General features: G+C 37.2%; 3 protein-coding genes across 4 annotated transcripts; all 3 read left to right on the forward strand.

Moving 5' to 3' along the window:
* The first annotated feature begins 2,013 nt into the window (after positions 1–2,013).
* On the forward strand, positions 2,014–3,465 carry LOC132185103 (3-oxo-Delta(4,5)-steroid 5-beta-reductase-like). The gene is made up of 2 exons (XM_059598922.2): positions 2,014–2,145; positions 2,230–3,465. Exons 1-2 carry the CDS (start codon positions 2,107–2,109, stop codon positions 3,361–3,363), a joined length of 1,173 nt encoding a protein of 390 aa, XP_059454905.2. The 5' UTR covers positions 2,014–2,106; the 3' UTR covers positions 3,364–3,465.
* A 5,226-nt stretch (positions 3,466–8,691) lies between these two features.
* LOC148584664 (3-oxo-Delta(4,5)-steroid 5-beta-reductase-like) lies at positions 8,692–10,049 on the forward strand. 2 transcript variants are annotated; one of them, XM_088518054.1, is made up of 2 exons: positions 8,692–8,841; positions 8,931–10,049. In XM_088518054.1, the coding sequence occupies exons 1-2, from the start codon at positions 8,803–8,805 to the stop codon at positions 10,047–10,049; spliced, it is 1,158 nt and encodes a 385-aa protein (XP_088374180.1). In that variant the 5' UTR covers positions 8,692–8,802. The 2 variants fall into 2 exon arrangements, with proteins under 2 accessions (XP_088374180.1, XP_088374181.1); XM_088518055.1 differs by having other exon boundaries at positions 8,934–10,049.
* Positions 10,050–11,824: 1,775 nt separating this feature from the next.
* On the forward strand, positions 11,825–13,419 carry LOC132185106 (3-oxo-Delta(4,5)-steroid 5-beta-reductase). The gene is made up of 2 exons (XM_059598923.2): positions 11,825–11,969; positions 12,055–13,419. Exons 1-2 carry the CDS (start codon positions 11,931–11,933, stop codon positions 13,189–13,191), a joined length of 1,176 nt encoding a protein of 391 aa, XP_059454906.2. The 5' UTR covers positions 11,825–11,930; the 3' UTR covers positions 13,192–13,419.
* The last annotated feature ends 1,349 nt before the right edge of the window (positions 13,420–14,768 follow it).

Raw genomic sequence — 14,768 nt, forward strand, 5'->3', positions numbered from 1 at the left:
TCGCCCAATTCAGCCCAAGAAAAACTGCCTTGAACAATATCATGACATACATATATAATGATATTCTAATACACACACATAATTATAACCAAGCTTTAAATGAGTTTGAATGAACCGAGTCAAGTTTATACTAGCTTTGTTTATGATCCTAAATAGAGCCAAACTTAACTTGCAAGAATTTAGCTCGTTTTATAATCAAGTCAAAATTAATGTTGAAACCCAACTCATTTATTAAATGAATTGAAGTGTATATGAGTTTATATGAATTGTGCTCAAGCTATTAATAAACATTGAAATCTTGGTGTCGTACTTACGCGTGGGACATTTTATTTAGGATATGAATTAGATGATGTAAAAATAGGATAGTATGCTGTAGTTTTTTCAATGGTCTATTTAATTTTAATTTTAGGAAAACTTCACTTTACCTTTTGAATTGTCTCACTTTTGTAATGTTCCTATAAAGTTCAATTTCTCTCAATTTAGTGTATCCGTCTTTCAATTGTTTGTAATATCACCACTCCATTAACTTTTTCCAAAATACCCCAATTTGTTTTAAGAAAAATAAAATAAAAAAATTGCAAAGATTATGGTGTTGGTCCAAATTTTACCGTATTTGCAAAAATACCCAGGCTTTGCAAATAAAAAAAAAAAAAAAAAAAAAAGGTTATTTTGGGAATTTATTGGGATTTACCAAAAAATTATAATAGAGGGGGGATACTGAAAAAAAAAATTAAAAGTATGATACACTAAATTGAAAAGTTTTAAACTTTAAAAGGACAATTGCAAAATTGACGAGAGTTCAAGAGGTAAGTAAAGTTTGTTTCCCTTCGATTTTTATATAACTTTGTAATACACTGTTGAGCCCAAAAGAACTTTGGCCATCTATATCGTCGAATGAAATTGATCCTGGCCGTCACTTTCAGTTAGACAAAATCAATTGTTTTTGAAAATTTGAACCGAGAGAAACAAATTAAAACAGAGGTCTCCACAAATCAATTTGGCTCTGAGCCTAAAGCTTGTGCTTTGATTATTAGATGAACGGTAAAGATTGATCGTTAGCCTTCTTGATTTGAAGATTGGGTAATGATCCCAGGCAGATGAACTTATGGAGAGCGGTAGAGATGAGGGGGTCCCCGTTTCCTTTTTTTTTTTTTTTTTAAAAAAAAAAAAAAATCCTATTTTGACACATGTTATATATATATATATATATATATATATAAAAGTTCATACATATGGTTAGCTAGCAACCCCATTTTCTTTTTTGTTTTAATTTAATTTTTTATTGATTAATAATTATAATGAGTAAATTTTGCTTTTGAAGTGTCAAAATGAAAGTATTTTTGAAAGACTGGTCAAATATGATTTTTCCATTATAATAATTACAATAAAATTGTAATTTTATGGACCCAAGTGTTACAACTTTCGGTTCGTGAGACTTTTGTCAAAAAATCAAAGCACTGTAAAAAAATTTCAACAGGTTGTAGGGGCCACGCCCCCACTGGCTTACATGTGGCTCTGCCGCGGAGTATAAGGACTCAACAATGCATTTCTCTCTTAATTAAAACAGATTTTTCAAAACTAGATGTCCACAAGACAACAAAAGGAATACATACGCAACAAATGCTATACTTTTCAAATTTTACTTTTTAAATTATATGTCATAATCCTACGAAATGATGTCACATTTACACTGTAACTCATTATTTAAACAGCAAATATATATATATATATATAGAGAGAGAGAGAGAGAGAGAGAGAGAGAGAGAAAAAGAGAGAAATATAACATTTCTCTACAGACACGCCCCCACCGCTTTTTTGTCCTGAGTCATTCAATGTCGACATTGTGATCAGTTGAATCTCATAATTGTACGAAATCTTATCCCATTTTGACTTTAAAAAACTCCATTGAATCCTAGGCAGCCAGGTGCTCACCAAAATTCGTCATGGCTCGTGTCATCTATGTAGACTACATGTCTTCTGGATTTTTTTATTTTTTATTTATTTATTTTTTGGTTCTATATAAGTTGAAGCGCGCAGAAAGCTGGTGAAGAGACGACGAACCTTTTCCCTTTGGATCAAGTCGGACTGTTAATATATAGTCTCAGAATGAGCTGGTGGTGGGCCAGAGCTACTGCCGCTGCAAAGGCACCAACTCTCTTACTTCCTCTAATTTCTATATATAAAATAAGCGCGCGATTTCCTAACACTAAGCTATTGTGAATTTTGCAGAAGAAATATGAAGACGAAGAAGCACCACCTCGAAGCTACCAGAGCGTGGGCCTGGTGATCGGCGTGACTGGCATCGTCGGCAACAGCCTAGCCGAAATCCTCCCACTCCCAGACACCCCCGGCGGCCCCTGGAAGGTTTATGGTGTGGCTCGTCGCCCACGCCCCAAATGGAACGCTAACCATCCAGTCGAATACATCCAGTGCGACGTCTCTGATTTTCATGACACTCAAGGCAAGCTTTCCCAATTAACCGATGTCACTGACATCTTTTACGTCACGTGGTCCAGCCGACCAACCGAGGCCGAGAACTGCGAGGCCAACGGTGCCATGTTCCGCAACGTGCTTCGCGCTCTTATTCCAAATGCTCCGAATCTCCGCCACATCTGCCTCCAAACCGGCACCAAACACTACCTCGGACCCTTCGAGAAAATCGGCAGGATCAAAATCCACACCCCACCTTTTACGGAGGATTTGCCACGTTTGAATGTGTCGAATTTCTATTATACACAGGAAGATATTTTATATGAAGAAGCTAAAGATAAAAAAGGCCTCACTTGGTCCGTCCACCGACCCGCTACAATATTCGGATTCTCCCCCTATAGCTTGATGAACATAGTGGGCATGCTTTGCGTATACGCCGCTATATGCAAGCACGAGGGGCTTCCATTGAAATTTCCTGGAAGCAAAGCGGCTTGGGAGTACTACTCAGTAGCTTCGGACGCCGATCTTGTTGCGGAGCAACAAATATGGGCAGTGGTAGACCCTAATGGTAAGAACGAAGCGTTCAATTGCAACAACGGGGACGTGTTCAAATGGGCGCATCTCTGGAAGGCGTTGGCGGAAAGATTTGGGATTGAGAAGTACGGATTCGAGGAGGGTGAGAAAATTAGTTTGGCTGAAATGATGAAGGACAAGGGTGATGTATGGGAAGAAATAGTGAAGGAGAATCAATTGGAACCCACAAAGTTGGAGGATATTGGGGTGTGGTGGTTAGCGGACTTGATCCTGATTGGGGGTGATGTTTTGGACAGTATGAATAAGAGCAAGGAGCGTGGGTTCTTGGGGTTCAGAAACTCCATGAATTCGTTCGTTGCATGGATAGATAAGATGAAAGATTACAAGATTGTGCCTTGAAATAAATCAATGTCAATGTTCGATTGAATCTGCTTTTGCTGTTGTAATATTAATATATAGAATAACCATGCATGCTAGCTAGGGAAGCATGCTTTTTTGTTCTCTTTTTGTAATTTTTGTCATCGGATGAAATTGTTAATTTTTAGAAGTTTGCATAAAGATATTGTCTGATCTAAAGCTTGAGAGAAACATTAAATTGGATGGATGATAATTTGAGAATGTTACAAACTGATAATTTGGATGGATGATAATTTGGGAATGTTACAATGACATTCTAATACACACACATAATTATAAACAAGCTTTAAATGAGTTTGAAGGAGTGTCAAGTTTATACTTGTAGCAACCTTGACTTTTAAAACTCTCATTTAAAAAAATTACTTTAATGATAAAAATTAGTTTAATATTTATATTAGGTAAGGATATTTATTCTTGAAAAATTTATGAGCTTATATGAATATTATGAGAATGAATATTGAATTGAGGTTATTATATCATAAGCCTTAATTTTTATGAGATAATTTTATTAGGTGATTAAAGAGATAGAATGATTTAATGAAGTAAATAGAATATTAGAGTATCAATTTGGAGTATGATTAAATAGTGGGTGATTGATTAGTTTAAGAGAGGATCAGTTTTTGGAGATCTGCACCCATATCATGCACCACTCCCCATTTGTTTTCTTATTTTCCTTTCTTTCTTTCTTTTTCCTTTTTATATCTCTCTACCGACAAGCCAGTTACAGTACTCATCATTTACCCACTTTCTTCTCCTTCCTTTTTCTTTCTCTTTTCTTTTCTTCTTTTCTATTTTTTTCTTTTGTCATCTCCTCGATCTCCCCCACCTCCACCGGGTTGTGACTGTTGTCCCATTTTTTTTTCTTCTCTTTTCTTAACATTTCCCACCTCTCCTTTCCATGCACTAAAAGCCTCCTATACATCTTCAGCTACCAAAAGGAAAAGAAAAAAAAAAAAAAAGGTTATTGCCCACACTGCACATGAGATTCTTTCGGGGCTATGCTCCCTACTTAAACGAAATTCCTCTTATTTTTCTCTTCTTTTGCCTTCCACTTTTGATGCAGATTGGATAATAGTCGTGGCGTATGGTATTGCGATTGAGTGCACGTGGGACTATTATGTTATTTTCTACGTTTTAATTAGGTTAAACCAACTTTATGTTGTTATTTTATTACGGTTAAGATTTGGAGAGTCTTTATTTTGTTATTTTATTAGGTTTAGGGTTTTGAGAGTATTTATGTCATGCTTTATTATGTTTAAGAGCCTTGAGGCTATAAATACATGCTTATAGCCTCTAGTTTATCCGTTTATGTTGTTTATTGAATTTTATTAAATAAGAATTACTCATAAATGAGTTTTCTTCATATTTTTTCTTAAAATCATAGATAGACTCTATATTTTGAGAAGAATTTTTATATCATTCATAGACTCAAGATCTAGGATTAGTTATCCCGTTCCTTATTGATGTTTTTCGCTGCAGCCCACTAAGTCGCGCTGCATCAACTTTGTCATCTGATGTGCACTACCGATAGTTCAAATATGGGTTACTTTCTATTTCTTTCCTTTGTGCCCATGTGCTCTTCCACTTCCTTTCTCACCCTGCTGCCTAGCCTAATTTGATTCTTGATTTCAGTTAGGTTTTTCCATTGGGGTTGATTATTCTCCACTGTTTTGGTTGAATTAGAACGGGTATTTTTGGGAGAGGTTGTTCATCAGTTGTTTAGGTGATCATTTGAGTCCTTTGATGAAGTCTTGTGTGTGTGAAGTCTTTGATGAAGTTAGTGAGTCCTGAATGGTGGGTCTTAATCATAATGGAACAAGAAGTTATTTTTCAAGATGATTAATTAGCAAGTTAATAGCTGTACTCTAGAGGTAAGTAAATCCTCTAACCCTTATAACATTATCATGTCATGCTATTTATACATTTTTTTATCAAACTCTAAATAATTATTTTATTTAGATATTATGGAGTTATATGATACATGCAAGAAAGATTTTCTAAACAGTTTTTGGATGAGAGGTTATTGACGTCAAAGAATTATTTAGAAAGCCTTTAAGTTTAAAAATGCTTTATAAATATAGTAAGTTAATATTTGAAAAAATTTCCAATATGAGAAAATAAATTTTGAGAAAATGGTGATTAGAAGAAATAAGAATAATGTTAAACTCTCCTACATGTTGCCCTAAGATGTATTAAGAGAAGTACAAGAAATGAGATAAAAAGTTATAAAATAAGGGCACATGTATGGCGAAGAGTATTTTTTGCTCAAAGAGAAAGAAGAAATAACAGAGTTCGGTACTGATACTCGAATGGTGGCGAAACCCCTTAAGGAGACTCTGTCAGAAGGTGGTATTCCATCAACAGTTTGCCGAGTGCGCCCAGAGTTAATTGGCAGAGGGGCATGGCTGCAGTCACAGTCGGTGCCATGGTCACAAGGACTCACAATCTTTGTACACAGGAATAACCGATAACAATCTACATGGGCCATATTATGAGATAATGACAATGAGAAATTGCTTTGATGATTTATGATGATGTTTTATTGCTAAACATATCAGAATGGATATGAGACGAGAGATGCAACCGTGCATATGTATATCGTTGTGGCTGGTTTGCGTATATATTTGTACGTGCTTTTCGATTCCAAAATAAAATGTTTTTTTAAAAAAACAAAAAAGTAAAATTATTTATGGTTGTGGATTTACTTACTGGGCCCTTTTGAGCTCATTCAATTTTACTTCTTGTTTTTAGGTAAATAACAAGCTGTAATAGAAGGCTGGAATAAGAGCGAAAATAATTTATCCAATAATTTGTATTAAGTACAATGATAGACCTTATAGATCTTTACAAAGATTTTTGTTGTAAAAGAGGAAAAGTGACAAACCTAGCTTTAACGGGTTGGAGGTGTTACAATACTAGCTTTGCTTACGATCTTAAATAGAGACGAACTTAACTTGTACGAGTTTAGCTCGTTTTATAATCAAGTCAAAATTAATGTTGAAACTCAACTCATGTATTAAACAAATTGAAGTCTATCCGAATTTACATGAATTGAGCTCAAGCTATTAATAAACATTGAAATCTTGGTGTCGTACTTACGCATATATGGGACATTTTATTTAGGATATGGATTAGGTACCGTAAAAAAATGACATTTTTGTCTTAAGAAATGCAAAGATTAAGGTGTTGGTATGAATTTAACAGTATTTGCAAAAATACCCATGTCTCAATCTTTGCAAAAAAAAAAAAAAAAAAAAAATTAAATATCTTTTCTAGAAAAACAAAAATGGATATTTTGAGAATTTTGTTGGGATTTAACAGAAAATCGTAACAGAGAGGGGACATCGAAAAAAAATTAAAAGTTCTATATACTAAATTTAGGGGTTTTGAACTTTAGAGAGGATATTACAAAAATAATGAGAATTCCGAAGGTAAGTGAAGTTTCTCTTAAATCTTTGGGTTAATAACTTTTTTGGTACATCAGTTTTCACTTTTTTATTTTTTTCCCCCCTAAATTTTAAAACATAACAAATCTAATACCCAACCTATGGGAAAAGACAAAATCAATACCTCCGTTAGTTCCGTCAGTCCTACTTAACAGAATTTCCACGTGTCACTCTCATAATACGCCACGTGTCCTACAAAGTAAAAATAATTAAAAAAAAAAAACTAAGCTGCCCTCTGTTTGGTTGCCAAGAAAACATGGGAAGTCCACTTCTATAAATTTGACAATTATTTCAAATCCATGCATGCAATGAGCTGTTATGCCCACCAATAAAGTTGCAACAAGTTTAAAATGAACCAATACCAAAGCTTTGAACTTTAACTCAATGCAAACAAGATGAAAAAAAATACAGAAAAACCCAATTGCCTATCACACAGCTAGAACACCTCACAGAAGAAGAAGAAGAAGTAGAGCCATTGCTATTACTTGCTTGCTCGTCAGTATTCCCAAGTGGGTTTAGCCTTACAAGAGGCTCAAACCCAACCAATGGATCAGTAATCAAAACCCAGACACCGGCGTCCGGTCTCAAATTCCCGGACCCCGACGTCACCATTTAATTAAAAATGGTCGAATGAGGTGGCGTTCGGCGTTGAGACCATGAATCAATTGGTTGAAGGGTTTGAGGAAACGAGTGGGGCTGTACTGCCTTCTCCCTCGGAGGACTCGCTTTTGGGTGCCATGGACGTCAATTATTCGGTGACGACGGTGAGTAATCATACTATTTGGGATTTTGAGGAATTTCTGAATGTTTGTTTGGTTGCCGAGAAAGTGTAGGGAAAATTGCTTAAATGTTAGTTGATTCGAGCTTTTCTTGATCCGGCAAACAGCAGATGTTCCTATAGGAATTTGTTTGGTATCATTTCTAGTTTTAATAAGTTAATTTTTTTTTGGACAGAGTTGGTTGTGATTATTGCTTTTTGACTACATATTGGAACACATTCTTTCTTGTTTTCTCGGCAGCTGGTGTTTTTTTTTTTTTTTTTTTCTAATTATTTTTACTTTTTAGGACACGTGGCGTATTATGGGAGTGACACGTGGAAATTCCGTTAAGTAGGACTGACGAAACTAACGGAGGTATTGATTTTGTCTTTTCCCATAGGTTGGATACTAAATTTATCATGTTTTAAAACTTAAGGAAGAAAAAATAAAAAAGTAAAAACTGAAGTACCAAAAAAAGTTATTAACCCTACGTCTTTATATATAACTTTGTAATACACTGTTGAGCCCAAAAAAACTTTGGCCATCTATATCGTCGAATGAAGATCCTGGCCATCACTTTCACTTAGAAACAATCAAGTCTTTTTGAAAATTTGAACCCAAATCAGAAACAAATTAAAACAGAGAACTCCACATTCAATTAGGCTTTGAGCCTAAAGCTTGTGCTGCCCAGCGGGACCTTTCTTCACGCTCGAAATCCCTTTTTCGTGTTCTGGGAACCTCTGCTTTGATTATTAGATGAACGGTAAAGATTGATCGTTAGCCTTCTTGACTTGAAGATTGGGTAATAATCCCATGCAGATGGGTTCAAGGTTTAGGGTTTAGACTTGTCTTTGAATAACTCTAGAATTATAAGAAAAGAGTTATCTTAGACTTGTCTTTGAATTTGGTTTCTCTGGTTGCCGCTTTTGTGCTCAGTCATATTCCGTGTCGACATTGTGATCAGTTGAATCTCATTGTACGAAATCTTATCCCCGCTTTGACTTTAAAAAATTCCATTTAATCCTAGGCAGCCAGGTGCTCACCAAAATTCGTCATGGCTCGTGTCATCTATGTAGACTACATGTCTTCTGGATTTTTTTATTTTTTATTTATTTATTTTTTGGTTCTATATAAGTTGAAGCGCGCAGAAAGCTGGTGAAGAGACGACGAACCTTTTCCCTTTGGATCAAGTCGGACTGTTAATATATAGTCTCAGAATGAGCTGGTGGTGGGCTAGAGCTACTGCCGCTGCAAAGGCACCAACTCTCTTACTTCCTCTTTCTATATATAAAATAAGCGCGCGCACTTCCTATTTCCTAACACTAAGCTATTGTGAATTTTGCAGAAGAAATATAAAGACGAAGAAGCATCACCTCGAAGCTACCAGAGCGTGGCCTTGGTGGTCGGCGTGACTGGCATCGTCGGCAACAGCCTAGCCGAAATCCTCCCACTCCCAGACACCCCCGGCGGCCCTTGGAAGGTTTATGGTGTGGCTCGTCGCCCACGCCCCAAATGGAACGCTAACCATCCAGTCGAATACATCCAGTGCGACGTTTCTGATTCCAATGACGCCCAACACAAGCTTTCCCAATTAACCGACGTCACTGACATCTTCTATGTCACATGGACCAACCGACCCACTGAGGCTGAGAACTGCGAGGCCAATGGTGCCATGTTCCGCAACGTGCTTCGCGCTCTTATCCCAAACTCTTTGAATCTCCGCCACATCTGTCTCCAGACCGGCACCAAACACTACGCCCTCGGCAACATCAAAACCCACAGTCCACCTTTTACGGAGGATTTGCCCCGATTGGACGTGCTGAATTTCTACTACACTCAAGAAGACATTTTATTTGTAGAAGCAAAGAATAAAGATGGCTTGACTTGGTCCATCCATCGGCCCAACCTGATATTCGGATTTTCTCCCTATAGCTTGATGAACATAGTAGGCACGCTTTGCGTATACGCCGCGATATGCAAGCACGAGGGGCTTCCATTGAAATTTCCTGGAAGCAAAGCGAATTGGGAGTATTACTCGGTGGCTTCGGACTCTGATCTTATTGCGGAGCAGCAAATATGGGCGGCGGTGGACCCTAATGGTAAGAATGAAGTGTTTAATTGCAACAACGGGGACGTGTTCAAATGGGAGCATCTTTGGAAGGCGTTGGCAGAGAGATTTGGGATTGAGAAGTACGGATTCGAAGAGGGTGAGAAAATTAGGTTGGCGGAGATGATGAAGGATAAGGGTGATGTATGGGAAGAGATAGTGAGGGAGAATCATCTTCAACCCACAAAGTTGGAGGATGTCGGGGTGTGGTGGTTTGCGGATATGATCCTGGTTAGGGGTGATTTCTTGGATAGTATAAATAAGAGCAAGGAGCATGGGTTCTTGGGGTTCAGAAATTCTGTGAATTCGTTCATTGCATGGATAGATAAGATGAAAGATTACAAGATTGTGCCTTGAAATAAATCAATGTCAATGTTAGATGTAATCTGCTTTTGCTGTTGTAATATATATAATATAGAATAGCCATGCTATGATGTTAGGGAAGCATGCTTTTTTGCTCTCTTTTTGTTTTGAGAAAATTCATGTACTTTTTTAAAACTATTGCCCAACTTTTAGATCGGGACAAAACGGACTGCGACAAACGGTTAGAGAAGTGCTACAGTTTTTAGTTTTTTTCTTCTAGAAGTATGTTTTTAAATGATGTGTCACTATATAACATCAAAGTCGGCCCTAAGTTTTCTCTCTAGTTAGAGATAAAAAAAGAAGATCTGTCTCCCTCCTCCTTTCCCCTCCCCACTACTCGCCTTTCTTTTTTCGGTTTATTTTTTTTGTTCTTCAGAGCATTCGACCAGTTCAGTTGCTTCGGCCATCCTGTGCTTATGTTGTGCTGCTTCGTCCGCCTTCTACTGTGTTGCGCCGCTCTTCGCCTCCTCGGAATTACTTGGGCTTTTCGCCTCCCTCGCATTGGCTGTTGTAGTTGTTTTCTGTTTTTTTTTTTTTTTTTTTTTTTTTTTTTTTTTTTTGAGTAAGAATTTGACTTCTTGTTAAATTTACTTTCATGAGCGATCTTTGGGGTGAAGGTTTTTGTCCTGGCCTTTAGGTTGAGAATGATTAGTTTTGGTGTGAGGGTTTTGCTCTTATAGTCGGAGAAATAAAAGTTGAAAATATGAGCTACCTTTGTGTTAGATTGAGTCTGCGTGGAGCAGATCTCTTGTATAGCTGAAGTTTGAACATGGGTTAGCTTATGTTGTAGTTATAGATAAGACTTGATTGTAAGATTTTATTTTTGTCTCTATGATGTTGTAATCTCATAATTTTGGCTATGATTTATCAGAGCTTTATACTCTCTGATGTAAAAGCTTTATGCTCTTGATATTTTTTCAATGAATGAATATGAAAGATTTCCCTAAAAAATAAATGATATGTCACCATCACAAGAGATCTATCATTTTGGAAGATGCGTCACCAATTTATAGATTTTTGTCTATAAATTTGAATAAAATCTATAAATTTGAATTTGTTTTTTTTTAAAAAAAAATTAGTTAAGGATATTTTTGTTATTGGAAGTATTGTCAATTTTTAGTAGTTTGGATAAAAACATTCTCGCAATCTAAAGCTTGAGAGGAACATTAAAGTGGATGATAATTTGAGAAAATTTTTTTTTGTGAGTACATAACAAAGTAACAACAAATTACAACAAAGGGCTGGACAACCCAAACAAAAAGCCCCTAAATCACGGTATCAGAATTGGTAAAAAAAAAAAAGAGGCAATGCATCAAATGAATGACGTGGGTCTATTATTTCTTAGCACGACGTCCAAAAATACGAACCACCAATTAAGGCTGTAATATATGGCGTGTCAAAAATGACACAACCAAAAAAGTGTAAAAAAGAGCACAAAACTCTCTTTTGTTTTTTATGTGGACTTGTGGGTGGCCCAGGCTCATCATGTTAACGAGGTATAAATTTTAGCGTTGATTTTTGGATGCGATAATAATTAAGTTGTAGCAACTACTTTGTTACAACTACTATAAATATCTCATTATACACCTCGATGGCTTTCTTATCGACAAATTTGAATTCAATCTCATTGTACGAAATCTTATCCAGTTTTGACTAACAAACTCCGAATGATCAGTCAATGAACACCTAGGCAGCAAGGTCCCCCGGCATATATATATATACCAATATGTCATGGCTGCTGTCATCTATGTAGACTATTTTCATTTGGATTTTCAGGATTTTTCTTTTTGTAAGTCGAAGCAGAAAGCTCGTCCATAAACGACTTCAAAAAGCTTTGGCGTTTGTATTTCTTCCCCTTCAATATACAGTCCCAGAATGAGCTGGTGGTGGGCTAGAGCAATTGGCGCTGCAAAGGCACAAACTCTCTTACTCTTTCTATACGAGTAATTTTAATAATACGTGCACATCCTAACTCTCAGCTATTATGAATTTTAAGCAGAAGAAATACGAAGACGAAGAAACACCACCTCGAAGCTACAAGAGCGTGGGCCTGGTGATCGGCGTTACTGGCATCGTCGGCAACAGCCTAGCCGAAATCCTTCCGCTCCCAGGAACCCCAGGTGGCCCATGGAAGGTCTATGGTGTGGCGCGTCGCCCACGCCCCAAATGGAGCTCGGACCATCAACTCGAATACATCCAGTGCGATGTCTCCGACGCCGAGGAGACCCACGACAAGCTTTCCCAATTAACGGATGTCACCGATATTTTTTACGTCACGTGGGCCAGCCGACAAACCGAGGCCGAGAACTGCGAGGCCAACGGCGCCATGTTCCGCAACGTTCTCCGTTCTCTAATCCCAAACGCTCCGAATCTCCGCCACATCTGCCTCCAGACTGGCACCATGCACTACGTGGGACCCTTTGAGGCACGTGGTAAGATCATACCCCACAGTCCACCTTTTACGGAGGATTTGCCCCGATTGAATTACTTGCCAAATTTCTTTTACACACGGGAAGATATTTTATTTGAAGAAGCCAAGAATAAGGAGGGTTTGACTTGGTCCATCCACCGACCCAGCGTGATATTTGGATTTTCCCCCTATAGCCTGATGAACATAATAGGCACGCTCTGCGTATATGCTGCTATATGCAAGCACGAGGGGCTTCCCTTGAAATTCCCCGGAAGCAAATCGGCCTGGGAGTGCTACACCGTGGCTTCGGATGCTGATCTTATTGCGGAGCAGCAAATTTGGGCGGCGTTGGACACTAATGGTAAGAACGAAGCGTTTAATTGCAACAACGGAGACGTGTTCAAGTGGAAGCATCTTTGGAAGGCGTTGGCAGAGCGATTTGGGATTGAGGAGTATGGATTCGAGGTGGGTGAGAAAGTTAGGTTGGTGGAGATGATGAAAGACAAGGGTGGAGTGTGGGAAGAGATTGTGAGGAAGAATGAGCTGCAACCCACAAAATTGGAGGAAGTTGGGTTGTGGGGGTTTGCGGACGCGGTACTTTCTGGTGGGGATTTCGTGGATAGTATGAATAAGAGCAAGGAGCATGGGTTCTTGGGGTTTAGAAACTCCATGAATTCGTTTGTTGCGTGGATAGATAAGATGAAATTTTGCAAGATTGTGCCTTGAAAGAGTTAAATATGAATGCCCATGGCCATGGATGCGCTCACCATCATGTACGTTGACCGGCAATGGAATGTTTTGTAGCGAGAGAGGCTTACTTTTCTTTTTCTCTTTCTGCTCTCATTGCAGCCATGGTGGTTGGTAGATCGTACGTAGGTGGTATAAATTCGACAATCAACTCTTATGTTGTTGATTTCCTGTAATGGGAGTACAACTGAAGTAAAATGTATTTGTCTAATAAAGAAATGTTCTATGTTTGGAAAAAAGGAACATATACCCTCAAACTAAAACTTAATTTTACAAAATTATTAGGCCATGCCTTATCAAAATTAGGTAATGGTTTCCATTGAGAAAATACAAATTACCAAAAATAGCAAAAAGCTAATCCCAAATTGCCAAAACTAAAAACAAAAATCTTCAAATGCCAATTTGGATGGAGAAACAATGGAAGTTGAGGCTCAAAACGATGCTCATTGCTCACTGAGCACGTGAGCGCCAAATAAGTTTATTAAAATAACTTAAAACTAATATATTTACTAAGTTTATTCATTAAAATAACGTCTAGAATAAAATAAATTTTATTTTGTGCAAATTAAATTTCACATAAAAGAAATTATATGTAGCTCAATACAAAATATCATTCTTTGAAACTAAATATCTTGCAGCATAGATGAATTCTAGCTATATGTTATTTGGAAAAAAAAATTACGAGTAAAAACGATCTTTTAAAAAAAAATTATTATTATTATTTTTTGAAGCATATTAATTAAAAATTGGGCTTGATTCAAATCAAAAGTAGACCCTCATTGACCCATTACAAATAAAAATCTTAATTCCATCCTTAACTTGAGGCCTCAAAATTTAGTGAGCCGCCTAGTGAAGAAGGCCTTTATCAAATGACATATCCTCTTTTGACTATATGGCATCTTGCTTTTGTCGTTTCATATTCTCTTGTGTACTCATAAACTGTCTGTGTCAAAGAATACTTGGGCAATCTCAATCGTCAGTGAAATTGGGGCAGGCCATGACTTTTCAAATGGGGATAAAAAGAGCAAGAAGAGAAGAAAGCCAACTTTTTTTTTTTGAAAAGAAGAAAGCCAACTTGAGTTAAATGATATGTAACCTCGGAAGATATGGCCAGAGGCCAATACGTACGTGGGCATACCAAAACCAGTACACTACCGGCCACACGTCTTCATTGTGGTCACTAATGTTACAGAGAAGGAGGGAGGGGGACCGGGGTGGGCATGGTCCCCTCCAAATAAGGATAAAAAAATAATAAAAAAAATTAAAAAAAGTAAAGTTAAAGTTTTAATTTTAGTTATTTGGCCCCCTAAAAAAAAAAAAATTGGCTCTATTTTTAATTTTGTTGGCCCATACCCACAAAGTTTTTTTTTTTTTTTTTTTGGCCCTTACTTTCAAATGTTCACTCTTTTTTGGCCCTTACGGTAGTCTTTAGTTTATAAAAAACAATCAAAATAATTTTTTTTGATAAAAAAATTCTAAAGAACCGAAAAAAAATTTTGGTTGGTCCCCTCCCATAAAATTTCCTGGATCCGTCCCTGCTAATGTATGTCGACATT

The sequence above is a fragment of the Corylus avellana genome, chromosome 7, assembly GCF_965113065.1.
Source record: "Corylus avellana chromosome 7, dhCorAvel1.hap1.2, whole genome shotgun sequence".
Taxonomy (NCBI): Eukaryota; Viridiplantae; Streptophyta; class Magnoliopsida; order Fagales; family Betulaceae; genus Corylus; species Corylus avellana.